Source organism: Lytechinus variegatus, chromosome 5, assembly GCF_018143015.1.
Source record: "Lytechinus variegatus isolate NC3 chromosome 5, Lvar_3.0, whole genome shotgun sequence".
Taxonomy (NCBI): Eukaryota; Metazoa; Echinodermata; class Echinoidea; order Temnopleuroida; family Toxopneustidae; genus Lytechinus; species Lytechinus variegatus.
Window position 1 is genome coordinate 38987142 of NC_054744.1, and position 27999 is coordinate 39015140.

Genomic DNA, 27999 nt, shown 5'->3' on the forward strand with positions numbered 1-27999 from the left:
GTGTGCTGTAAGACACCTTTAGCGCGCTCTAGTTGAAAAGGATCGCGGTCATTCCTGAATACGGTGAGAAATGCGTCTGTTTTCTAAATTATAGAAATCTCTTTTAAAATATTTGCATGAATATTTATAGACTTAAACGTTTTTCCAAATTTGTGTGGATGTATGGAGGTTTAGAAAGCTTTATAAAGTGGTCGCCTGCATGCAGAAACGTCTTAACCCTGGCCAGGCAGCGGCCGCAGGGAGCTCCGGACCGGCCCGCAAAGCGTGCCGTAGTAGCCCAAGCTTTGCCTTTGGCTTTGCGGGCCTGCATGAGGCATGGCATGCATGTCCCATTTTTAAGATAAATGCACTTTATTTTTTTGGCAGTTTAATATTATCATATTCATAGAAGCTGCATGTACACTGCTTCTGGCGCATTGCGCGAATTAGGCATTTGTACGCAATGACTGATTCTATTTTTTTGAGACACGTGCACAAAGTAAAGAAAGAAAGAAAAGAAAAATAAAGCTGGTACGAATAAAGAATAAAATATGAAGAAAGAAATTAAGTAGGTATTAAAGTATGAAGACAGATAAGGGTCAAAATGAAGCAGAAATAAATAAAAAATGAAAGGAACAAAGCAGAAAATAAAAAAATAAACAGTAAACAAAAGAGGCAAGCAAAAAGAACTTAAAAAAGAAAAAGAATGAATAAAAGAAGGAAAATGGAGAAAGAAATAGAACGATTATCAGTGATAAAGTGAAGAAGAAAAAAATGAACGAAAAAAAAAGAAAAGAACAAAATAAAAAGATTGAAAAGGATAAGATAAATGAATAAGGAACCGAAAAAGAAAAAAAGTTAGAAAAAACAAAAGAGAGTAAGAAAGAAAGGGAAAAAAGGGAATAAAAATGTAAAAAGTGAAGGAAGAGAGAAAAAAGGAAAAAGAAGCAAAGAAATAAAGATGAGAGAGAAAAAATGAAAGGAAAGTTAATGCAAAAATAAAGACTACAGAAAGATAAAGGAAAGAAATGTAGATTCAAAGAAAGAAATTAAAAGAACAAAAAAGGGAAAATAAAAAGTCAGGGAAAAGAAAAAAGAAAAAAACATTTTTATAATGGAAAGAATAAAGAAAAAAATTAATAGAGAAATGAAGTAAAGAGAGTAAATGAAGAATGAATGAAAAAAGAATGAGTGAAATAAGAATGAAAGAAAGTAAATAAGACAAAAACAAGTGTCAGAAAGCAGAAATAAAAAAAATGAATGAACAAACGAACGAACGAAATAAGAAAAAAAAAAGAAAAAGAAAAAAATTAAAGAAAGAAAAATTAAAGATTAAGGGAAAGAAGAAAAAGAAAATGAATGAATAAAAAAGAAAAGCATATATAAAGATGAGAGAATGAAAGAAAAAAAAATAAAGGAAGAAATAAAAAGATTACAAAAAAGTGAAGGAAGAAAGAAAGAAAAAGGAAAAAAAGAAAAGGAAAGAAAGAGAAAAGCAGAAATAAAGACAAAGTTAAGAAAAATAAAGGGAAAAAAACGAAAAGGGAAAATAAAAAAATGAAGAATAAATCAAACAAAGCAAAAGAAAAATGAGAAATAAATTAAAAGATTCAAACAGAATAAAAGGAGAACAAACGAGATAGAACTTCTTTTTTGGAGAGTCCAGTTTGTGATGATTTGTTGTATAACAGTTGTTTCATTTGTGAAAGCCTCTGGGCGAACTTATGAGATGAAAAGCGATTGATGCCTGTTGCAGTCTGTCACGCGACCAAAAGGTCGCAAATGGTCTTACGTCAATTGTGAAAGGGGCTTTATGTTCTTACAAGACATTTTTTATTTCTTTGATATCTTCTGCTGCAGTATGCTGCAACAGAAGTGAACTTGGGGCCTGCATACTCTAGATTTTGAGAATTCAATTAAGAGAAAAAAAAATTATTGTTTTGTATCTGAGCTTGTTATGAGCTTGATTTTTTACTTCATTTTGTGTGTACTGTGTGATCAAAGAAAACAGTCCACACAACCTGGGAACGATGCATTTCATTTTTTCTCTATCATTGAATCTTTACAATGATAGTACAATTTATATATTCACTACATTTGATATAAATCAATTTGCACAATAAAATAAAAGTCACAAGGTCTACATAAAATGTATAAACTGAATCAAACTTAGTGGTCGTGGCTTGAACCACGGTAGCTGCAGAATTAATATTGATTGTTTGATCTATTTGTAATGTTTTAACCAAGGTTAAGTTTTTGAAAAGTCATAACTTAGTATGTGGACCTAGTTCATGAAACTTAAATATACATGTAAGGGTAATCAAGTATTACTAAACATTCTGCCTGACTTTCAGGTCACATGACCAAGGTCAAAGCCAAAGGTCATTTAGGGTCAATGAACCTAGACCATGTTGGGGGAATCAATATCGAAATCTGGACCAAGGTTAAGCTTTTGAAATGTTGTCATAACTATATGGACCTAATTCATGAAACTTAGACATAAGGGTAATGGTGTATCACTGAAGATCTTGCTTGAGTTTCAGGTCACATTACCAAGGTCAAAGGTCACTGTAGGGTCAATGAACTTTGGCCATGTTGGGGGAATTTGTGGAATTGTCATCATAACTCAAAATTTTGTTGATCTAGTTCATTAAACTTCGACTTAAGAGCAATTAAATAACCTTCAACATCCTGTGCAAGTTTCAGGTCACATGACCAAGGTCAAAGGTCATTTAGGGTCAATTGCAGCAAATAGCAGCAATAGCAGCAATGAAAGCACTGCTGCTATATTGAATCGTGTAAAGCAGGTGAGACTGCCAGAGGCGTTCCACTTGTTATTCAATTTCAATTCAATTTACTGTTTTTAACCATCAAATACAGAAACAATACAAAAAAATTAACAACAATGAAGGGAAATTACAATGATGGTAAGGTGACCCTGGAGTAGCAAGGCTTATAAAAGGGGCCACCAGATAACATATATATATACAAAATCTTTTGATTTACTAAAGAGAAGGAAATATGTTTGATATATTTTTTACTCATGTCGGACCAGTCAATTTTCTATTTCTGAAAAGTTACTGGCCCGACAGCAATTTTTACTGGTCTGGAACCATCGGACTGGTGCCAGTGTTGCACGCTGCTGAATATGTATTTGGAATACAGAAAAGATATTTCTGACTGACTTGCGCTAAAGAGTATTTTGTGGCATTATACAATATACACTGCCATGTTTTTATTTGTGTTTTCTTTCTACCTTTTTTAATTCACTAGGGATGAACAGATAATGAGAAACCCCTTGTCAGCAACAGATGCTTCAGCTGCCAGGTTTGCCCTTCATCATCAACATGTCTATTGTGGGAAACAGTTGTAAGAAATCAATGGTTAATACAGTATGCACTTTCTGCAGATCAATCCATTACAGGCATCTCTATTGCTCGCCTAATGCTGTGTTGCTTAGGAAAATACTACCAAAGTTAAATGGATCCACAGGTTCATTACCATTGTCAACATCGTCTGTCAGAAAACACTTGCCCAGTGATGGCAGTGCAAGTTCCAAACAAGTGGAATCGTATTCATCATCATCATTATCATCGTCATCATCACCATCATCATCGACACCAGCTGATTCGCCATCAGACTCCTCCCAATTGAGAATGAATGCAATCAACATTCAGATGCTTTCAAAAGAGCTTCATCAACAGATATTCAACTTCCAGCGCAGGAAGGCTTCAAGCAGGTCAAAGGCCAAAGAGGTTGCGGAATCCATTGATGATGAGCTCTTGGAGAAAACCAAGCAACATCTTCAGAAGCATGGGCTGTGGGGAAAAGAAGGTTCCGTCTTACCGGATGTTGATTTCAAACTTCCAAGGCTCTTTGGTAGTAGCATTGATGAGCATTTCCAGATTCTTGCCAACAAGCAAAGTGTTTCCTACCTTGACATGGCTCAGGAACTTGCAGAAACACTCCCCCCTCCCATGCCTGAAGACTGGATTTTCAAAGAAGGATGGACAAAGTGAGTGTTTTATGAAGTACATGTAATGTTATTTCAACCATAAAAAAGAACATAAAATGGAGATAGACGCTTAAAAGCTTGTTGAGGTTAAGGGACCAATTATTTCTTTTGATTTTGTTGCGACATGTAGTTCTTCTACTGAGGCCTGTTTTCAATGTCTTTCAATTACCAGTTTAATTACATGCCAAGACTACAGTCATTTAGACTGGGCTCATGCAAATTGAATATTAGTGATGAATTATTTTTCCTTCTATTCTGATTTTCCTTGACTTTCTAGTTAGGCCTTGTGGCAGTTTTATGATAGGAAGGAGTGTAGTCTCTCTACGGGTAATTCAATTCAGGGTCCCATGGTGATGTTTATGGTCTGAAAAAGGCATAAAGTGATTATAAGATGGACTTGACAAGTATTTTAAAATTACTAGATATATTTGAACACCAAAATATTTCTCACATTTTTGTCACAACTACATGTAGGTATGTTGAAAATGAGACACCTGTTCCTGTTGATTTTCCAGAAGACCAAAGTCTTGTCTTTGATATGGAGTGTTGCGTTGCTGAAGGCAATTATCCTACGTTGGCTGTAGCAGTTTCAACAAGTGCATGGTAAAATAAAGAGCACACAATTATAAAGTTAGGATTATTAAAGTAGGGAATAAAATCTAATTTCTTCTTTACTTTCTCTCACAAAGCATTTCTTATTTTGAGATTTAGTATGAAAATGTGACTTTTCACTCCTAATTTCACACATGAATCTTCAATCACCATTGTAATATTGATTGCAATCGGTCTTTAGAATCATCAGACCTTTCACATGCTCACTTATGTGATTTGAATTCTAATTCCAGAGTGAAGGCGGTATGTGTCCTTGGTGACTTGTCGATCAATGCACTGCATTGCAAATACAAACTACGATGAGTGCATGACAATTGTATTATCTACGGAAGTGCTTGAAAGGTCAATTTAGCTCTTCACCAAAAAGATGTTTTTGCAGTCAAGCCTTTCACACCCAGAATTCGTACTGCAATTTGAGTGAAACTTAACTAGAATTCACCTGCGGAGTAGAATTTGAATTTGTGATTAGCGTTTGTGATTCTAATGTTCTAGTTTGTTTTCACACGTGCTAAATATTCGTCATTAGCCTTATTTTTCACTGGAATCATTCAAATTACGATTTTTTTTATTGTGTTGAAAGAGTGGTATATCCATTCTAATGCTATATATCGGAGTTACTTTTGTTTTTTTTATTGTTTTCACCAGGTATTCATGGTGTAGTCCTCGACTGATTGAAGATCATCTTTCCCTATCTCAGAAGATGACCCTGCCAGATCTCATTCCTTTAGAGACCAAGAAAGGCTCCATTAAACCACCCAGTAAGAAATGGACAGAGAGATTGATAGTTGGACATAATGTCAGCTTTGACAGAAGCTTTATCAAAGAACAGTATCTCTTGCAGGTTAGAGACATATTGTTACACTCAAGACCACTCTCTCTGTAAGGTACCCTGTCATTATAAATTCTCACATTTCATCATAGACAAAACAATAGAGAATGCAGAAAAGCCACTATGAAAAGACACAAAGTGCCTTAAGATTGGGATTCCTGCTAATATATGTAGATGCAACACAGACTTTTTTACAATTTACCTGAATGATTTCACATGTTCTCTGTATTTATCCCCTTTTCTCTTCCATTCTCTAAGTAACACTGTGGAACAACAAAATCTAAGCTGTAAAACTACCACACTATTGATTGAATTGTTGACAGTGTATTTGTAATGCTTTGAAAAAGACCTGGCACCTCACTGGAATGCAATGCTTATTTTGTCAAGAAATTACAAATTTGGCACATACTTTTTATGTATGTATGTACAACACTTGTATGATTATTTTTATTGGATTCTGTTGAAATCCGTTCTTAGATTGTTACAACAATTGTCATTTAGAGTAATTTAATCACTTATCAGTTAAAATGCTTTTGAAACTTGTGTTAAAGAATTGATAATGAAAACTTTCCATTATCATAAGGTTGTATGTGAACTTGTTCGTATTTTGAGTCTGTTGTAAAATGATTACACTTCTCCTACATTGTATTCATTGAACATTTCTGATTTCTTGCCAGGGTACAAAGACTCGTTTCCTGGACACTCTGAGCCTTCATATGTGTGTATCAGGTCAGACGACCCTCCAGAGGGCGCTGTGGCAGGTCAATGAAAGAGGGGGAGGGCGTACTGCTGCACCCTGGATCCAGAAAAAGCACAATAAGAAATCCTTTGGGACTCCAGTAAGTTTTTTTTTGTGATTTTAGGGATTACTTTGGTATTGGTGGAAGGCTGATAATCTTTTATTAATGATTGCTTTATTTCAATCTAGGGAGCATTTTACCAAAGGACCTGTCTGACTTTTCATCCAACAGTTTCCATAGAAACTGCTTCTCAGCCAATCAAAATGAAGAAAAGTTGGCAGATCTGACAGCATATGTTGACAAATTGCTCTCCAGAATACCCTTGTAATCTACAATCTAGCTATTTTTAATTAGGAGTACATCTCAAAAAAAATCAAGCAAGGTAAATCCATTGTAGGACAAAAAATGTCAATATTTGTTTAACAAATTAGTGATAATCTGTATATATGCATTTCAGTTGGATCTATAATAACACATGAATTCAATAATTTGGTATACAGGCCACTGCATGGTTAGCAGAAAGCAGTCCTAACAATCTAGCTGATGTATACAGACTGTATAATGAAGATGGCAGCCTACTTGATAAGAGCAAGAGGGACACCTTTGTCACTGGGAGCATGACTGATATTCGATCAGACTTTCAGGTGATTATATTTAACACTCATCAAATCAAATATCAAACTTTTCAAAGCACATTCATGCATCCAAAGAGATTTCATTCAATAAATTAATGGTTTTTTTCTGTTTGAAATTATCAAACATGTTCAATGTTCCCTTACTGTGACTTTTTCCAGAGTAAAGCATCCTACTACTTTGGAATGTTATTGTTTAAACTTTTATCACTTTCCCTTGTGTATATGAATATGAATGATTTGTTTCGTTTTTATTTAAGCATGTTCAAAATAGGAGGCAAAATTGCTCCACCAATGAAACAAACACAAAAAAGATATAGGGAGGAGAATTATTGCAAAATCAAGTGATCTGAAAGAAAAAATAGAATTCATTGAAGTCATGATTAAATCTAGACCTGCAGACAAGGTGTAGCAAAGAGAAAACATTATTTAGGCCTATGTTAATTAATTTCTCCACCTACTCTCAGTAAATCTAAAGTCCTTTGTCCATTCCAAATGTGATATAAATATATTTCAACAGATTTTTCTTTGTTCTTATAGACTAGTCTCTCCAAATATGTATTTCATTTGTTTTAATTTTATTCTTGAATAGTCTCTAATGACATACTGTGCTCAAGATGTTGCTGCAACACACCAGATTATCAGCAAGCTTCTTCCTATGTTTCTTGAAAGGTAAATAGGTATACGACTGCAGGATTAGAAAATGAGTTTCAATACAAAAATCACTAAGGAAAGCAAGATCTTGTATATCCATTTCAATTTATTATCAAAGACATTAAGGAATTCAAACCTGTCACAGTATATTGTTTGTATTCATGGTAAGCTCCAGAACAATGCGAAGTCATTAAAATTGTGATTTCCTGAAAGGGAATTCTGTTATAGTAGCACATGAAGACCAGAAAAATGCTGAAAGTTCATGCAGGTCAAAGGTCACTTGTGAACAGCATCCCAAGAGAGTGTTGTGGGTTCAAATCCCAGCCCCAGGTCCCAGCCTTGGTGTAACCTCCGTCAGCAAAAAATTGGTCTACATTGTGCTTCACTCAACCCAGGTGAGGGAAATGGGTACCTGGCAGGAATTAATTCCTAGAAATACTTGTGCATTGTAAGGTAGTCGGGCTAAAGCCGGGTTATTATATCTAGGTCTTATTGAAGCGCATAGATCTAGAGATGTTATATCTTGTGATCTGCTTGATACAAGAATTGTTTTTTATTTTTATTATTGTTGTTATTACTATTATTATTGTTATTATTAAAGTCTTTCTGTGTAATGGCATTTTCCAGGTTCCCTCACCCTGTAACCTTTGCAGCCATGTTAGAGATGGGACAGGCTTACCTGCCTATCAATCAGAACTGGGACAGATACCTGAGAGATGCCCAGGAGACCTATGACAACCTTCAACAAGAGATGAAACAATCATTGATGCACATTGCTAATGATGCTTGCAACATGCTACATCAGGATAAGTGAGTCATCCTTTATACATAATGTCTTTGAGTCTTGCAGCATATGTTATCAAGACACCAAGGTGAACTAAACTAGAATTTTAAACCACATTTCTATGGAATGCTGGGCTTCATAATATTTTGTCAATATTCATGGCAACTATAATGTATAAATGAATTTATTAAAATTTATAACATTGTATGTTCCTATTTGCATTTCACGACTTGAATTTTTTTTTGCAGCGGGATAAGTATTATTGATTGGTGAATGAGTGGGCAACTGGCAATTCATAAACTTGTATTTTAGATAACCCAGGTTTAACTAAAGTTTGGTTATTTCATATAAGTATGTAGATTTTGATATTGCTTTTTTTATCGCTTGCTTTATTGTTATATCTATGAGACACCAAAAGTCGAAATTCATATTTACCTTTTATTGCTAGAATCTTCTTAAAATTACATAGAAAATATGATGTAATAGTTGTAGGATTACCAAACGCCATTGTCTTCACTACCAAAGGCTTAATATCACCTTTTTGTGTTTATTCCGTGTTTGATTAAGCAACGTCTGCATCTAGTCATGAGAAATAGGACACGTTTTGTTCCTTATCATTCAAAAGTTCTAGATAGAGAAAAAGCAAAAACAAAGATGCATTTTTTGTGTAATTGATGCAGGTACCGTGAAGACCCATGGCTCTGGGAATTAGATTGGTCAGTGGATGATTACAGGCTCAGGAAGACCATCCCTCAATCAGAAAGAACAAAGAAGAAAGATAAACAGGAGGAATGTTCCAAGGAGAAAGAAGTGAAAGAGGAAGAAAGTGAGGAAGATGCAGAAGAGACTTGCGTTGCTGATGTACTAAAGACGTCAGAAAGGATTCCTAAAGTGAATCAGCATATGACTGGATATCCTGTGTAAGTGGTAGGAAATTGGGCAACTGAATGCAATATCTTTTTTTCATTCAGAACAATAGGTAATTTTGCTAATCTGGTATTTGCTTCTGCGACATTTGCTGTTGTTGTAATAGAAAACAGGGTGATAGTATTTTGGGATTTGGGTTCAAAATTTGTATGATAATTAGGATTATGTTTGGTTTTTATGTTGGGCTGATAGTGCTGATTTTCCATGATGAATTATCATAGGTAGCATATGTCATGAAACCGGTTTGCTTTCTCAAGCCCTTCTGGAATGACTGACCTTAATGTAGTGAGGCATGAAGATTTTATGCTTCATTATTGATTTCTACATTGACAATTATTGTTGAAAACTGTTCTGACATACTTTAACCCATCTTCCTAACCTCACAGTTTGATGTTTATTTACTATCATTGTCTTCATTGCAGTTGGTTCCGAGAGCTATGCCCCAAGAAGTCTCATGCTGACTGGTCTCCTGGACCTTCTCTGATCAGCTCACAGACTAGGATCACTCCCAAGCTCCTGCGTCTTACGTGGGATGGGTATCCATTACACTACACCAGTAAGCATGGGTGGGGCTACTTGGTGCCTGGCAGACCAGAGAGTAAATATCAACCCAGAACTGACCCTGGACCCTCCTTCCCTTTAAAGTGAGTGTGATAGAATTGATCTGTAATCAGCACCCTGTAACCTAAAGCTTTAATAGCAAGTGACTGTGAGGCTAATTTTTATGATTGATTGCATTGATTATTGTGTATGATCAATCATAAAATAAAGCCCCAGGATCACTTGCTAAGCTTTGTGCTGTGGGGTCCAGTGCCCTGTCTTACAAAGAGTTACGATTGATTCAGTCAATCATAAGTATTTGGAAATTCATCAGTGTCATTATTTCTTCTTCAGGAAATTTGCTCAATGTCTTATGAATAAAAAGAAAAGCATACTGAATTGTAAAGAAAACAGTGGATACTAAATAGGTTCATTATTGCGGATTGAAATAATCGCTAGAGGGTATTCATTTGTCTCGCAATCTACTATGGTCAACAAGGAAATTCGTGATCACTCTCACAAAAAGTGTTCACTGGCTTTCTAGGAAATTCGTGATCACTCTCGCAAAAAGTGTTCACTAGCTTACAAGTTCACGAGCTTTCGAGTGCCGCTGCAACTCTTTATCAAGTGACACGGATTGTCCGATATCGTACTCTATTTATACTAACCTCCAAGACCGTACGCACAAATGCGAGAACAATAGGTGGGCACTGATCCGTTGTGTGATTGGTCAGGAATTATGCAAATAAGCCGGGGGTATATGCAAATACGCCGTGGGTCGGCAATATGCAAATGAGACCAAAATTGGCGGGCTCGCTAGTTTCCCGTGGGCGGGGGTTGACTGGCTGAGCGGTCCCTCGATCGGGGCCGGGAACAATCGGGTCGGCGTGCACTGCCAGGTAAGGGGGTATTGTGCTGTCGGATGGTTCGCATCCAGAAATCGGGGATGTCGATCCCGCTGTCTCTGTTGAAATTGTTAGGACAAAGACGTATACTAATAGCCTCCTTAATCCTGCGTGTATACCAATGTCTTTCTTTGGCAATGCAATGTACACCCTCCCAATCTGGGTGGTGTTGCTTCTCCCAAGCATGTTCTGCCACCGCGGATGTGTCGGTTCGCTGTAACCGAACATCGCGCTTGTGTTCAGAAATGCGTTCAACTATCGGTCGGGCTGTCTCTCCGATGTAAGACCCGTCACATCCCTGGCAAGGAATGTTGTATACTACGCCATACTATAGGCGCCGCTTTTCCGACGGCGGCGGCGGCGTCAACATCAAATCTTAACCTGAGGTTAAGTTTTTGAAATGACATCATAACTTAGAAAGTATATGGACCTAGTTCATGAAACTTGGCCATAAGGTTAATCAAGTATTACTGAACATCCTATTAGAGTTTCATGTCACATGACCAAGGTCAAAGGTCATTTAGGGTCAATGAACTTAGACCATGTTGGAGGAATCAACATCGAAATCTTAACCTGAGGTTAAGTTTTTGAAATGTCATCATAACTTAGAAAATATATGGACCTAGTTCATGAAACTTGGACATAAGGTTAATCAATTATCACTGAACATCCTACGTGAGTTTTATGTCACATGACCAAGGTCAAAGGTCATTTAGGGTCAATGAACTTTGGCCGAACTGGGGGTATCTGTTGAATTCCCATCATAACTTTGAAAGTTTATGGATCTGATTCATGAAACATGGACATAATAGTAATCAAGCATCACTGAACATTTTGTGCAAGTTTCAGGTCTCATGATTAAGGTCAAAGGTCATTTAGGGTCAATGAACTTTGGCCGATTTGGGGGTATCTGTTGAATTACCATCATAACTTTGAAAGTTTATTGGTCTAGTTCGTTAAACCTGGACATTTGAGTAATCAAGTAACACTGAACATCCTGTGGGCATTTCAGGTCACATGACCAAGGTCAAAGGTCAATGAACTTTGGCCGAATTGGGTGTATCTGTTGAATTACCATCATAACTTTGAAAGTTTATGGATCTGATTCATGAATCTTGGACATAAGAGTAATCAAGTATCACTGAACATCCTGTGTGAGTTTCAAGTCACATGATCAAGGTCAAAGGTCATGTAAGGCCAATGAACTTTGGCCATGTTGGGGTTTTTTGTTGAATAACCATCATATCTCTGTAGGTTTATTGGTCTAGTTCATAAAAAGTGGACATAAGAGTAACCATGTATCACTGAACATCTTGTGCGAGTAAGAGTAGTTTTCAAAGTCAGCACTGCTGCTATATTGAACCGCGTGATGCAGGTGAGACGGCCAGAGGCATTCCACTTGTTTAGATGTTGACGTTGCTGGCCGTCCATAGTTGCGATTGATGGGATAAATCACAACTTTTTGTATGTTGGGCTCCAGAACTGACCTGATTGGAAAATGATAGTGTATGCAAATGTAACAAATTGATGTTTTATTTTACTTTAATAGTGAAATGGTTTGAAACATTGTATTCTCAGTCTAACATAGGGTTTTCTTCATTCTTCAAGTTGAGTGTGATATGTAAATCAATTTGTGTTATATAAGCTCTTATTTTTCTGTGAAGGAGACATGCCCATGCACTGATGCCATGATGGAATGATAATAGACAGAAGAAAACATTAGTTATGGTAAACTTGGAACATTGAGTTTCCATATTAAACACACAAAGGTTAATGTTCCAATCTTTCTTCGGATTGTATGCATCCTCTCCTCAGTTGGCTGACTTACAGATATGCTCTCAACCGATCACATACAATCATTTCAATAGCTTATAACATATGTCAGTGGCAACCACTGTCAAAGACACTTCATTGTGATTGATTGATATAGGAGCGCCTTGCGCACCTTACAAGGTGGATATGTGCGCAGTATAAATACCCTATATTATTATCTCCTGCAGGAGTCTGCAAGACATGATGTCTTCCCAGACTGATAATGTTTCCAGGGATGATATTGCTGATGAAATTACTGCAAAGGGAATTACTTCCAAGGTATGACTCAGTTTGGGGTAGTAAAATAATTTTAAAAAATGACTTATATATGAAGGTTAACGTCACTAATACTAGATTATTGATATACATGTATTTATTAAACAATAATATCCAAGATCAAAACATAAATCTACTGAGATTTTCTTATCTTTTTCTTGTCAAATTGAACTTGAAATACAAAGAAGTAATATACATGTATTTTATCATCCTTTAATATTATGTTTACCTCACTATGCTTCGATGCAACAATAATTTTGCTGGCATATTTACATCTACTCTTCTCTCAATAATGAATATATTATATAATCTATAGTTAAAGTGTAATTTAATATTGAATTCACACTACTTCAGAATAATTTGTGTATAAAATTATTTGGTTTGTATATATAAATCCTTCACCATACACCTATCCATAGCAGAGACAAATGAATATTGTGATGGCTATGGCTCAATTCTGTTTCAGCATGCTCAAACAAATTCTCTGAACATCTTTTATTGGTACTTTTTAATCCCGGAAGGATTTTACTTGGATTAAAGGAGATATTATATTGTCATTGTATGTTTGTTATTTAGACATCAAGATCACCTCCAAGCCATAGTGGAAGACTTCCTGTCAAAGACATCAACATTCCAGGATGCTGGTTCTACAAACTACCTCACAAGGTATGAGTTATTTCACTCCTATATTGGGTCACTTCAAGTACAATGTTGAAAGTAGATGTAAGAGTTTAGTTCAGCAGCTTATTTTCACCCTGATATCTATTTAACAGCAACATCGTTACTGTAGCTAAAAATCGCAGATGGTCTATAGGCCCTACATGGTTGACCATAGATTTGTTACAAAGTATTCTGTTCGTTCTTCAAGCCTTATCATATTTGATCACTATATTGTGGAGCACTATAACATGTAGAGATGTAGAGCAGGGACCACTATGCTATTGAAATGATTAGGATTGCTCTTAGTTTGATATGGGTAATCCCCTTCTGGAGTATGTGGGGTCGTCTGATAAGGGGGACTGTTTCATTTCATGTTACAATCAATCAAACAGTTGATATTTATTGTGCATCACTTGCATTTGACCTTTAAGTTTGGTATGATTGCGCAGTGTTATGCAACCGGCTGGTAGGGCCCCAGAATTTTTGCTCATTATAAAATCAATCTTTCAACTCTTTTAGATAACAGCTACTGATATTTTGTAAAAGAAAGGCTTCTTGTTCTTGATATTTTTGGGCTTGTCTGGAGAGGGCTTAACAAGATGTTTTATGTCATATAGGATGGAGCAGAGTTCAATGTGGGTAATCCCCTCGCTAAGGACTTCTTGAACAAGGTAGAGGATGGAACCCTGGGATCTGGGGGCGGGGCTCAGGCCAACAGGATCCTGGAAATCAACAAGTTCATCTCATTCTGGAGGAATGCACAGAAGAGGATTAGGTAACAGAAACAGTTCTATATTCTTGTCATTAACCCAAATTGAGACCCCTGGAATGGTTGCCTTATCTGTCCTTAGCCGTTCTAAGTTTTGTTAAAACTACATAGAGAAGTTGAGCAAACAATGATTTCATGAGAATGTATTTAAAAGCATGATTAATTGTGATCATATTATGCTATTTTTTATATGGTTTATTTATATTCATCTCACTCTTTGAAATCATGAAATCTAAGCTAGAAAATGACCACGCTTGAGCTCACCAACACAAATTAGCACTTGTGGGACAGTGTATTATTGCTTGAGGAAAATACACAACACCTGGCTGGAATGCCATGGCTGTTTCATCAATTTCTCATTAATCACGCATTTTATACAAGAATAATTTGGCAAATACTTTTATTTATACAAATACATGCATATAAACATTTTGTCATTTTATAGGATTCTGATTGAGCTCATTTTCAGATCGTTGCCACAACAGGCGTTTATGATTAATCTGTCTTGAGGGCTTTATCTGTGGTGCAGTAGGTATCCAGATACACTTTTAATCAAGGAGTGAATGCTGTTAGCAAAAATTGAATGAGCATTGCCTTTCCCTTCTGATTATCCATGAACCATACTGTTAATTGATATTTAGTTCTCAGATGGTTGTAGGCCTTGAAAGAGGTGATCTACCACTTTCAGTTCGGAGGAATCCTGATTATGATGATGATGGTTTCTACGGAGCTATCATTCCAAGGGTCATCACTGCAGGAACGGTTACTAGGAGAGCTGTAGAACCAACATGGTTGACTGCCAGTAATGCTCGAGTAAGTTCACTTAATTATGCAAAGCATTTATTTTTAGGAGTTATTTCAGCATTTTGTTTTGGCATTTAGAATGGATATTTAGTTTTCAGTGGTCTCATTTTAAGTTTATCTGTGTACTTTCCCTGCAATGCATGCTTACTGATATTGATTGAATGCTGTAAAAGGTTTGGAAAAGTCACGTAGATCAACTTTCACTGACTTCACCACATTTGGAATTTCACATTAACTTTCTTATTGCCCTCTGTCTTTAAAGCAACTTGTCAAAAAGTCTGCCATGTCTTATAGCAGGAATCCCGCTATAAGGATGTTATTTGTCTTTTCATTGCGGCCTTCTTGCCGTCTCCATTGTTTGTTTTTTTGGTTATTGTGATATTATTTGTAATGAAAAGCTTCTGGCAGGATTCCTGCGAAAAAGATGCAGCTCTGACTTTCGACAAGGTGCCTATAAATTTGAATTCCTGCTGAATGATATGATCAAAAGCAAAGATACTACAAGGGGAAGATGGGACACTTGAGCGATTATTTGAAACGCTCGATAAATGCTCATGGGGAAGGGCACCCACTAGCGTTGAGTAAGTAAAGCACCGCACATTGGCACATGCTGTGTATAAAACATGGGGAAAATGAGAGAAGGGATTTGGGAGATGGCACAAGGACAGCGTATGGGAATAATTCCACCTTTTATAACCCAGAAAACTCTGAAATATATTCATCTCTTATTTAAGCAAAAAAATTTGAAGAAAAAAATCTTTAAATGTAAAAATTATATATTCATTCACCCCTTCACTATTTCTCTCATATGATTTGTACACAACTATATATACGCAAAGGTAAAAAAGGTTATTACATTTTCTTACTCAACGCTGTCAGGCGCTCTTCCCAAGCGTTTCATTGCGTGCTCTATGTACTGTCCGATCTTCCCCTTGTATTATCTTTTTCCAAAGTGACTCAGACTTAAGATATGTTGCATCTCAATGAATCTTAAATCTTACTGACATTGTTTTTCTGAATGTCATTCATTGTAGACTGATCGAGTAGGGAGTGAGTTGAAGTCCATGGTCCAGTGTCCTCCAGGATATCATTTTGTAGGTGCAGACGTTGACTCTCAAGAACTCTGGATAGCAGCACTCCTTGGAGATAAAACATTTGCTGGTTTCCATGGTAATCTATTTCCAAATATTTGATGATTAGCTTGTCCTTCCCACTTAAGTGACAATTTCTATCTGAACAAATGTTATAAATGATTCTTTATTTTGTGGTGATAATGAGAGAAATATTTTCACGTGCAAAGTCAATGTAGTGCCTAGTGCCGATACGACGGTTTGGTTGAACGCGCGCATTGAAATCGCGGTCAGTCAAAGCATTATATCACTCAATACAGTACACGTTTCCAATGGTATTTGCGCATTTTATTAAAAATTTGTATGGCATCACTGTGAAAATCCTGTCATATCTCAGAAAATAAAATAAATTGCTGCCTAAGAATTAGGTTATGAATAAAGTACCCTGTAGGACTTGTACTTTTTGTTTTCTGCAAAGATCTCAAACTTGATTTTTTAAAACCAAAATTGACTGATACGACGGTTTGGATGACCGCCGACAATATGCTTGCATTGAAAGTAAGCATTCTCTGGCAAGTTGGATACCTCTTTGAATTCAAGTTCTAAATACGTGCCTTTGATTGGATGAAAAAAAATGTCCTAAATGATGTTTGCCATCCAATCTATGGTGCTGTGAGTGGGTAAAATATGGATTTTAAAACCTATTAAAAATTGAGTTGGTTTATCTATGGATGAGTAGCTATGCACTGTAGATGAATATTATCTCAGTGTTTCGTCTATTTGTTTGTATTCAGGTTGTACAGCATTTAGTTGGATGATGTTACAAGGGAAGAAGAGCGAAGGCACAGACATGCATAGTATGACTGCTTCAACTGTTGGTATCAGCAGAGATCATGCTAAGGTAAGGCTCTGTTCATATTAGGATATTATCTTGTAAAAAGAAGAAGGCACAGACATGCATAGTATGACTGCTTTGACTGTCGGTAACAGCAGAGATCATGCTAAGGTAAGGCTCTGTTCATATGAGGATATTATCTTGTAAAAAGAAGAAGGCACAGACATGCATAGTATGACTGCTTCAACTGTTGGTATCAGCAGAGATCATGCTAAGGTAAGGCTCTGTTCATATGAGGATATTATCTTGTAAAAAGAAGAAGAGTGGAGGAGAGGGTGTGTGTGCGCTGGTGTACAGATGGGGCCCTCAGAAACGTCCCGTCCAAGAAAAATAAGGGAAAAGAAGGGGGGTGAGGGAGGGACAGGTGTATATACTCTTAACACTCTGTCAATATTTATCACAAAATTAGAGTTTCGTTATAGAAAGCTCAAACTTTTTGCTTGCTGGTGACTTTTAAGAAATTTTGCCACACACGCATTGTTTGGCCTCCATCAAAATTTGTTTGGGCTCATTGCGCCACTCCATTTGTGTATAATACAAGTTCTTAATCACATTCTCACTCCCCCCCCGAAAAAAAAATTGATTACTCTTAATTTTCTTGTTTTCAAAGTGATTTGCCACTATGTTAATTTTGGCCACACCACCTTCAAAATAATCAGGCAGCATTTGCTTTCATAAAATGTACAGAACAAAGAGCTAAGTAACACCATGTGTTGTATATTTTATGTTGCCAAGGTTATCAACTATGGTCGTATCTATGGAGCAGGAGAGAAGTTTGCCCTGAGGCTTTTAATCCAGTTCAATCACAGGCTAACTCAGGATGAAGCTCGGCAGAAAGCAAGGGATATCTATATAGCAACCAAAGGAAGAAGACTGTGAGTTCACTCTTTCATTTTTTCTTAGATGTTAATAATAAACAATAACAATGATTAATGATAAAACATAGAAGCGATCATAATATTGTCAGAACATGAGTAAAATAAAGCAATTTACAATATAAGTTAAAAGAATACAATTATTTTGTTATTACATGAAGCTCTTGTATGTTCATGATTTGGTGCTCTCTTGCATGTGGCACTTAATATGTAAATCAAACTTCTGTCTGTGTTTTCGATCTGCTCAAATGTAAATGTTGCATTATCACTGTTTGAATTAGTTTCTATTATTCAGTTCTGATTATGATATCATACATGCTAATATTAAACTGTAAAAGCACATATTTTTCCCTTTTGATTGTCACTGTTATTTGGGTGACTCAACTGTATATTATGAAACTGACATGAGAGATAGCTTCATTTTGTTTTATTGTACAACTTGTATTTAAATGAAATATGGTAATTGTAAGCTTTGAAACACCGTGTGTGTACAGTAATGACTTTGATGTGATGTTCATGTCATATTGTTTGTAGGTATCATCTTTCATCTACTGGTCAGAGCTTAGCTGAACAGGTTGATTTGGATACAGAGGAGAGTGATGGTTGGGTTTCACTTGAAGAACTCAAGATATTGGCCAAGAAATCACAAATTAAAGAGTGAGTCAAGCATGTGGAAGTTATGTAAATGAAGAGTACCTCCTGATTTTTGTTATTTTGGCAAATTCAAGTTATTTCACTTGTCAAAATGCTGTGCTGCATCTAATAGCATGAATTTCGCTACAAGGGTGCTCTGTGTCTTTTCATTGCAACTTTCCTGCATTCTCACTTTTTTTTGTCTTTGATGAAATGTGAGTATTGATTATGAAAATCTGCTTGCAGGATTCCTGCGAGAAAGATGCAACTTAAACTTAGACGTTTGATAAGGTGTCTTAAAGCTATTTCAGACTTGATTTTCACCATTTTCAGTACAAGTAATTAGAAACAATTTATGTTTTAGACATGACACATTTCTGAAGTATCAAATTCATAGTCACATCTTTTCTTTTTCCCCATATTTCAACCTAAAAATCTCATCTTCAAATATCAGTATTCCTCAAAACTGGTTAATTTGGCAAATGCCTTCACTAAGAGAGCGTTGTTGGCTCAGTCAGTAACGCGTCTGCCCATCGACCAAAGATCGTGGGTTTGAGTCCACCCTGGGCGGATGACTGAAGCCAGTGCGTTGTGTGTAAATGTCTCTCCCATGTTTCATAGATGCAGGCTATGTTACACTGAAAAACATTCTGTCCCTCAGATAGGATGTTAGATGGAGGCCCCGTGTCGAGGAGAGTCACCACCTTTGCACGTTAAGAACCCAGTGCACTATTTGTATAAGAGTAGGGGGAAACCCTGGTGTAGTGGTCCACCTGCACTCCCCCAATCAGTTATATCGGGAGGAGAGACCTGCAGCGGGTCATAGTGATTCAGTTCGCTTTTCGCCTCCCAGGCCCAGGTGATGCCAAACAAATAATGATAATAATGTTTAGTAAATCTAAAGTTAACCTTATACTGACCATGCATTAGAATAAGATGAATCCTCCCCTCACCCAAGTGTAACAAGCTCTGTCATAAGAAAACATGAAAATTGAAGATGAAAGTTATTTGTCTTGGTATTATTTGTATTGTAAATCTTGCAATGCAGTAAAATTGACTTGTGATTTTATTTGTTTTGTACATATTTGAACAATGAGTATTCCTCTAAAAAGTACAAATTTCTCTTCTGCTTCTCGTTAATTGATATCTAGGCCAATATATTCCAGCCCACAACACATTGAGATCACAGATGGGAGGAAGTGGGAAGGAGGAAGGTAAATAAAGGTCTTTCATGTCATTGATTACGGACTTAAAGAAAGGGCTTGATGTGAAGAAATAATTTTCAAAACACATGTGGAGTTTTCTTCCACCCATAAGTTCTAACATTGTGGATATCAGTATGAAGAGAGTTCCCAGTGAATTTTATTATTATTATTTATTTGGCATAATCAAACATATATACAACATATACAAACAATAGAATAAGGAGAGTCACATGGATGCTGGGAAAGGAAAAAGATTAACTAAATAACTATAACCCGAAGGACTTCCTTTCCAATCCTTGTGACTTTACAAAAATAACATGAATGTAACACAAAATAGTAAAATACAACTATACAGTTGTTCAAGATGACAACAAATTAAATTAGAATCAAATAAAGAATCAACCTGGGTAGAAGTATAGCTCATGAGAAAAATAAAAAATAAATAAATAAAAATAATAATTAAATGTGAGCACGTGCCCAGATTGACACAGTATGAATGAAGAGGGCACTGTGCAATAAAATGATTTAGCTTGTGTACAAAATGATAAACATATAAATTAAGTTTTATTAGACCCCATTAATGTAGGCTGAGAAGCCAACACTATGATTGAGACAAGAGATTACTCCCCACCCCCAATATATGACCAAAAACAAGTATTATAAATTTATTGATGTATACTGAGAATGATTATGATCAATGTAAGGAATTTGGAACTATTAATTAAGGAAAAAAATACACATCAGTCTCATGTACACTGTTCAGTGTTCAATATGAAGCTTACAAATCTGGAAAGCTGTCAGAGCTTACATGTAAATTTGAATTAGTTAAAGAATAAAATGAATTTACATTCAACCGGTTGATAATACCTGTTGTTTTAATTTATTAAGCCAGGTTTGAAAAGCTTGTAGTACAATATCTACCTTTAGATTAGAAGGTAGTGAATCCCACACACGAGGAAATGCGTGAACAGCAGAACCATGTAATCTTTGGGTGCGAGCTTTTAGATGTTTGAATTGAATCACTTCAGAATATCTGGGATTAATATGAATATGATATTCAACAGCTTCACATTTTATAAGGCAAAATAGTACTTTAACTATAAAACTCATCAAAAGATAATTCCGTCTAGAATTGAGGGTGTACCACTTCAAGTTTTGAAGATGTATGGGATACTCCATTTCCTGTCTTCTCTGCTTGAGGATAATGCGCATTGCTCGCCTTTGTATTTTTTCAATTTTATCAATATGTCCCTTACTATGTATGAACCAGGCAGGCAGGTTGCCCATATTCAATGAGTGGGAGAACAAGGCTCTTATACAAACACATTAAAGTGTCACTGGATAGATGCTTTGCCACACTGATAATGAAACCTAACATACGGTTTGCCCTGGATACTACATAATCAACATGATTTGACCAAGTCATTCTACTGTTTAAAATAACACCAAGGTATTTGAACTCTGAGACAACCTCGAGAGCTGAGTTGTTGATATGGTAATGAGGCTGCCCAGGATTCCTACCTTGGGTTATTCACATAACCTTGCATTTGGAAGTGTTAAGTTTCATATCGTTTTTCTTACACCAGTCACTGATTGCCGTCAGATCAGACTGCAAGAAATTTTCGTCCTCTTGGGTATGGATAGCACGAAAAACCAATGAGTCATCAGCAAATAGCATCTGACCAGAGCCAGACATGACTCTAGAAAAAATATCATTAATGAGTAAATCAAACAGGAGCGGGCCGATTACACTACCCTGTGGTATTCCAGAAGTAACCGAGTACCGACTTGGGTAATAGCCTTTGTAAACAACTCGCTGTTGACGGTCTTGTAAGAAAGACTTAAGCCATTTCCAGATATTACCACATATATTAAACTGTGTAGCTAACTTCATCAATAGTACATCGTGAGGCATAACATCGAACCAGGCATTAGTTACATTCATCAATTGTGTTACACATGAACGACCTTTCATAAACCCGTGCTGCTGGGGATTCACCAGACAGTAGTCATCCAAATGGGCTCTGATAGATTTCGCCATAATGGATTCCATCAGTTTACAAACTATAGATGTTAGTGCTGTAGGTCTGTAATTTTTCAAGTTTGATTTATCACCACTATTGAAAACAGGCGTAACATTAGCTTGTTTCCAGGCAACAGGAAGTTTACCATTTACAAGCACTAAATTAAATATTTGGAGCAAAATAGGAGAAATTACATCTTTGCAAGATTTTAGAAGCCGTGGTATTATACAATCCGGTCTAGGGGACTTGTCGTTAGGTAATTGTGTGATCAGTTCTTTAATAGTACATTCCTGTATAGAAACTGTTTCTAAAGGGGGAATTGCATATTCACACTCTGTAGGTTCAACTGGGAGTTCACCAGCAGCACTGTACAGATGCAAAGTATTGACAAAACAATTCAGATATCACTTCAGGTTTATACTCTACCATTATTATCAATTGTATGAGGACATGCACCTTTTCTCGTTGTTCGTAAACATTTTGTTCAATGTTCTAACTGTTGGACATCAACTTGATGATAGGGAGTCTGACATCCTAAAAAATGTGATTTGCAATGAAGTAAATTATGAAAAAAATTATAAAAAATTTTCATGTATAAAAATACCATAGTTTTAATTCAATGCTGAATGCTGTGTTTTATCTTGTTTAAGGCATGGTCCCACTACACTTACAAATGCAAAGAGGATGTAAAACAAAAAGTTCTTGTCATCCGTTGGGAAGCGCTATGCATTTGTTGTGTACTTAAGTACGTATTTGATACGCTTTATCTATTAACCATCCATCCACTATGATTTAATCTGCGCAAAAAAGGTTTTGAGCTGCTTAATACTTTTAGAATGGATCAACATTTTGCTGTGTACAATGTAAATCTGCAACACATAAAAGCAAGATACGTTCTATGTCCGTTATAAACCACTGAACGTCTGTTGTATCCTCTCTGCATCCTCTGAGCATTATCGCAACTCATTTACTGCTGCTGGAACAGAAATGGGGAAAGATAAGGTACATGGAATGTCAGTGTATCGTTAGTCTCACGGAAATAGAAGGGGTGTAAGCGTATGCATCTCTTATATATTAGTAATGTATTAAAAAAACCCAGGAACACCTGTGGACCCGTCATCCTTGTTCTTCGGCTTTCATCCGCTAGGCTTCCGATAAACATCCCCGCTACATACTACTCATGTCCATTCTTTTTTGTTTTCAAGAGTTTCCGTCAATTTCTGGAGCAGATAGAGCCCCCTCCAAAATTTTGTTTGTCCTCAGTGTCATTTATGCATGCGTGTTGTGTCTATCGGCCAGTGGGACCGGGCCTTTCAGTCATGTGATTGGATGGAAGAAATGACACGGTCAGAAAATAATGTAATCTTTTCATGAGTGAAAAAGTCTTCTTAGTGATGACTGCTGTATTTTTTTTCTTGTTCAGTGAGTCAGCCATGTTTAACGGGTTGGAAGAGATAGCACAGTCAGAGAATCCTCAGACACCAGTCTTACAGTGCAGTATCAGCAGAGCCCTTCAACCAGATACAGTTAATAATGAGGTATGCCAAGGTAGCTTATATTGCATGAACTAAATAAATCAAAATTCATATGAAATTTTAGTTTCCCGATATTATTAACATGCCATTAGATAAAATTGAAAATAGCTACAGTAAACACTTATTTCACAAGAAAATCTGTAAAACCAAGATTAATTGTCACTTTACATGTATCGTCATGGATCTTGATCTGCTGCTGTAATCTAAGCTGATAAACAGTCATTCTGTAGATCACCAACGCAGATTTTAGCATGTGGGACAGTGTTGTTATGGCTTGAATTAAAAAAAAACAATATTTAATTTGAATGCTTATTTTACTTATTTCTCAGCAATTACACTATTTCTTCTACAATCGTTTTGCACATATTTTGGGTCAATGAAAACAGTCACTTAGGTGGTCATTTTATTGGATTCTGTATGAACTTATTTTGACATCATTGCCACAACTGGCATTTATGTTTAATGTAATTCCCTTACCCCCAGTACTTGTAAGGGTTTTTTCTTTACGCCCGTTTTTCACCTTTTCTCTGTCCTCATTAGTTTTTTTTTTCCTCTTTCCATTTATTTCATAATTGATATTTAACATGTGATTACCAAGTACTTTCTTTGTAGAAAATGTATGATTGTAATCTTGACATAAAGTAATACATGTGCATGTCATGTAGCTCACTCTTATTATGTTCACATGTGTGAAAATTCAAATTATCCTTTCATTTGGGAGAATTCTATGGTAATTACTGGTGAAGGTTTTCTTTGGCAAAGAAGAAGAGTGAAATGCATTCACAGAATACTATGTATTCTTTTGTTGGGGTTTGTTGGTCCAAACTCTACACTCCACCTACACTGTCATTCTCAAAGTTTGGCTGGTCCATTTCTGGACCAACACAAAAGAATAAATGGTGTATAGTGAAACCAGTCTACTGAAACTCTATAATAGAGAGATTATCACTTGGAACAAGAGTTGGCTTTTTTGTTCTATTATCAGGACAGCTGATTATGAGCAGGATGTGTGCTATTGTATTTGAGTCAAAACCACCTAACTATAAAAGCACTTCCATTCTTCACTCAGAGTACCACTATTGTAGACCTTATTCCCACTTCCATCTGCAAAGATAAGCTGTCCCACAAGAAAAGCATTAGAAAAACTGCAAAATCACTTGTTTTTGTAACCCTTCTTTGCCTTAAAAGTATGTGGTCTTTCTTGATGGGTACCTGGCAGGAATTTATTCCTTGAAATGGCAAGCGTGTGAAACCTGCTTCAGCTACAGCCGGGGTAATGATATCCAAGTCCTTTGGAAGCGCATAGACGTAATTCATAATGTTTTATGTGCTATACAAGAACTGACCATTATTATTATCGATCAGATCCCCATACAGTCCGACCTCTCTTATCCAGACACGTTGGGTCCATCACCAATCCGGATAAGGATTTATGCGGATCTGGGAGACCCAATCTTTAATACACGCAGCTGTGTCTCCGCAATGCCTACTGTAGTGGGTAGTATTCACTGCAGTGTCAGTGCAAATTGTAGGCATGTTATTATGGAAATGAAACTGATAGGTTGCCCTTGAAAGAAAGAGAATGACTATATGAAACCATGTCTGGAAATTGGATCATCATGGCAGTCATCGCAGCTTTGCAAAGTCAGTCATTGTTAGACTACTGGGAAATTATCCTGTTTTATAATAAATTATAAGTTTTTTCGGTGATTTGGGTAATTTCTTTTCATAAAAAATAATGAGGTTGTAGGTAAAGTATATTTGAAAATGTATGTAATGGAAGTGAGTTTGGGTAGGAATTTTGATTTTAGATTCAAATCTAATCTCAGATTTAAAAAAAAATATTGGCAAGTGTGCGTCCGGATAATTGAAAGATCCAGATGATTGGAGGCCGGATAAGAGAGGTTGGACTGTACTTGCTGTGGTAATAAGACATTACCTAAGTATGTTTGTTTATGAAGGTTATCTAAAGTTAGAAAGTCTGACGAAAGTATACCAATCATGTCAACTGTTTAAATCCCTTTGCAGTTTTTAACGAGCCGAGTGAACTGGGTTGTACAGAGTTCAGCAGTGGACTACCTCCATCTGATGCTGGTGTGCATGCGTTGGTTGTTTGAAATGTACAACATTGATGGACGATTCTGCATTAGTATCCATGATGAAGTGCGTTATCTGGTTAAGAGTGAAGATAGATATCGGGCAGCCTTGGCTCTGCAAATCACCAATCTCCTCACCAGAGCTGTCTTCGCTTATAACATGGGCATGAATGATCTTCCGCAGGTAACTAATCAGTCATTATTTATTCATTCTTTTCAACTTATTGTTTAATCATCGAATACAAAAATAATAAAAACAAATTGACAACAAAATTATATGTAAATACAATGATGGGAAGGTGACCCCAGAGAAGCAAGGCTTATAAAGAACAAAAATAATAACACTAATCAATAGTACAAACATATAAGTTACGATAACACTCATCTATAAATAACACACTCATGCAGCAAAAAAGTACTTTAGTATTTGAGGGAGGTTAACCCTAAATAGACTGGGCTATTTCAACGCCTAAAAAGACTGGGGGGGGGGGGGCCTGATTCAGCCCCCCCTTATGATCTCGGCTGTTGATCGCGTGATCGCGTCGAAAATTGGCACACGCGTTACCCATGGCATTATCTACAAAACTATAACATCAAATTTGGCAAAAAATCTCATGTCACATTAATTATGCTAATTTATGCGTAAAATCATAAGTTTGTTCTAATTAATAAAATAATGCCCCTGAAATGCTAATTTTTGTTTCACATACTCTAGATCAAATTGATTAAAAAAAAAAATTCAAAATCAAATTTATTTTCTTATGTATTCTATTGTTTTCTAAATTTCTTATGTACTTCTTTGTTTTTCGACTTTTTGTTTTTTATTGTTTTTTCAATGGAAATTGTCGGGGAATTTATTTTGACCATAAAGAAGATAAAATTGATTGATTATAAGCAGTAAAAGGAAAAATAATGATACATTTATGAATTTTGGCTAAGAACACTATTTGCATTGGATTTGTACACAAATTCACGTTTTTGAGTAATTTTGGGTCTGCATGCACTTACGAAATGTTGCGTAATTTTGGAACCGCGTACTTGGGGGTCACAATTTTGATCTCAAAAGTTGCGCAAAACTTGAAAGTAAAAAGTCAGCGAGCGACACGGTCAAAAAATTTTGCGCAGCAGATTTGTCGCGAAAAATGTCGAGGGGGGGGCTGAATCAGCCCCCCCCAGTCTTTTTAGGGTTAAGTGGACAATTAACAAGACTTCAGTGTGGATAGGGCACTAAGTGTACATCCTTTGGAGTAAGCAATCAAGAATCCACCTCAATTTTTCTGAAAAATCACTTCAGAAGCTAGTATTCTGAACTCTAGTTTGATTTATATTTTGGTCTAAAGTTGTGGTTTAACTATGGATAGCCACTTTTGACACAAATCTCTAAAGGTACAGGTTCAGTTTAGTAGCACATTTGACACTCAAATATTTCATAAATGTTTAGGAATGATATCTAAAATTGTTTTCTGTGTCATTAAAGTATGAGGAAAGAGCACAATAAAGAAAACAAAAATACAATGCAAACCAAATTTTGACAATTTTAACTTCCCACAATTTTAGCACAGAGTTACATGTAGACCATGGCCAAGGTTCAAACAGACTTCAGAATGCAGGCTACTTCCTGTAGTAGGAGAACTTTCAAGCTAGCAAGGTATTTTTAGGTGGGCTTCCAAGGCATTATCACCCAACCGTGCTAACATCTCAAAAGAGAACAGTTAAGCAATAAAAAATAGTCAAATTTCATTCGCAACATAAATGGACCTTAAGAGCTGGTCCACAGATGCTACAGTCTTCAGGAAGGTGTTCAGATTGTTCTACAGCTTAGAAGTGGACTAATAACTAACATTGTAATATAAAGCTAACGCTGACCACTGACTGACAGTCTGCTTCTCCAGAGGTGTAAAATATTTTGTTTATTTATTTTTCTCTATCTCTGTGTGAATCTAAATGCAACTTTACTGTACATTTTAAGAAACCTCTGATAATTAATTCCAAATTGAAGACTTTGAGAAATCCTCAGAATCATGAAATGAGTAAGAGTCATCTTTGATCTTGTTTACAGTCTGTAGCATTCTTCAGTGCTGTGGACATTGATACTGTATTGAGGAAAGAAGTCACCATGGATTGTAAGACGCCATCTAACCCTCATGGGCTACACAAGGGATATGGTATACCAAAAGGTAAGAAAAGCTTCACTCTTAAAGAGATGAAGGGGGGGGGGGGGAATGGAGGCAAAGATAGAATGAGGGAGAGGGGATGGGCTGGGAGGGGTTGCATATAGTATTTAATTTCTTTTTGTTTTGTGCAATGGAAAAAAAAGCTTTAAATTGCTACTTCACCATTTCTTGGACAGCAAATCTTGGAGATCCAGTAGATACACACCTGTCCCTTTTAACCCCAGCAAGAAAAGGAAATAGAAGAGTAAAATTTCTTCTTTGATGCTTCTATGAGCTCTTGATTAATCTTATACTCTGTTATGTTTCTTCTTGTGTCTGGTTAGGGGAGGCTTTGGACATCTATGATATCTTGAAGCTAACAAACAATGGATCTCTGACAAGAATATCATCAACCAGCAACAAGAACCAAGAAACACACAGGGATGGTAGACCACATGCAGTCAAGGCAGCTGGCTGAACCTTTTCATCATAGATATATTAACGGCTAAAGTTGGTCGTGGTACTCCTCAAATTGGCAATGCTACATTGTGTCATCACAGTTGATATAACTTTTA

At 36.3% G+C, this 27999-nt stretch overlaps 1 protein-coding gene across 1 annotated transcript; it reads left to right on the forward strand.

Annotated features, from left to right (window-relative positions):
* LOC121416111 (DNA polymerase subunit gamma-1-like) lies at nt 1–27999 on the forward strand. The gene is given in 24 exon segments (XM_041609575.1): nt 1–63; nt 3253–3994; nt 4469–4597; nt 5252–5447; nt 6113–6274; nt 6676–6819; nt 7400–7479; nt 8089–8271; nt 8926–9165; nt 9595–9816; nt 12618–12708; nt 13282–13371; nt 13983–14140; nt 14776–14947; nt 15973–16108; nt 16803–16909; nt 17639–17782; nt 19159–19170; nt 19612–19635; nt 20887–20894; nt 23064–23178; nt 25204–25455; nt 27331–27448; nt 27769–27999. Coding segments are annotated over 23 exon segments (3621 nt in total). The 5' UTR covers nt 1–63; nt 3253–3290; the 3' UTR covers nt 27903–27999.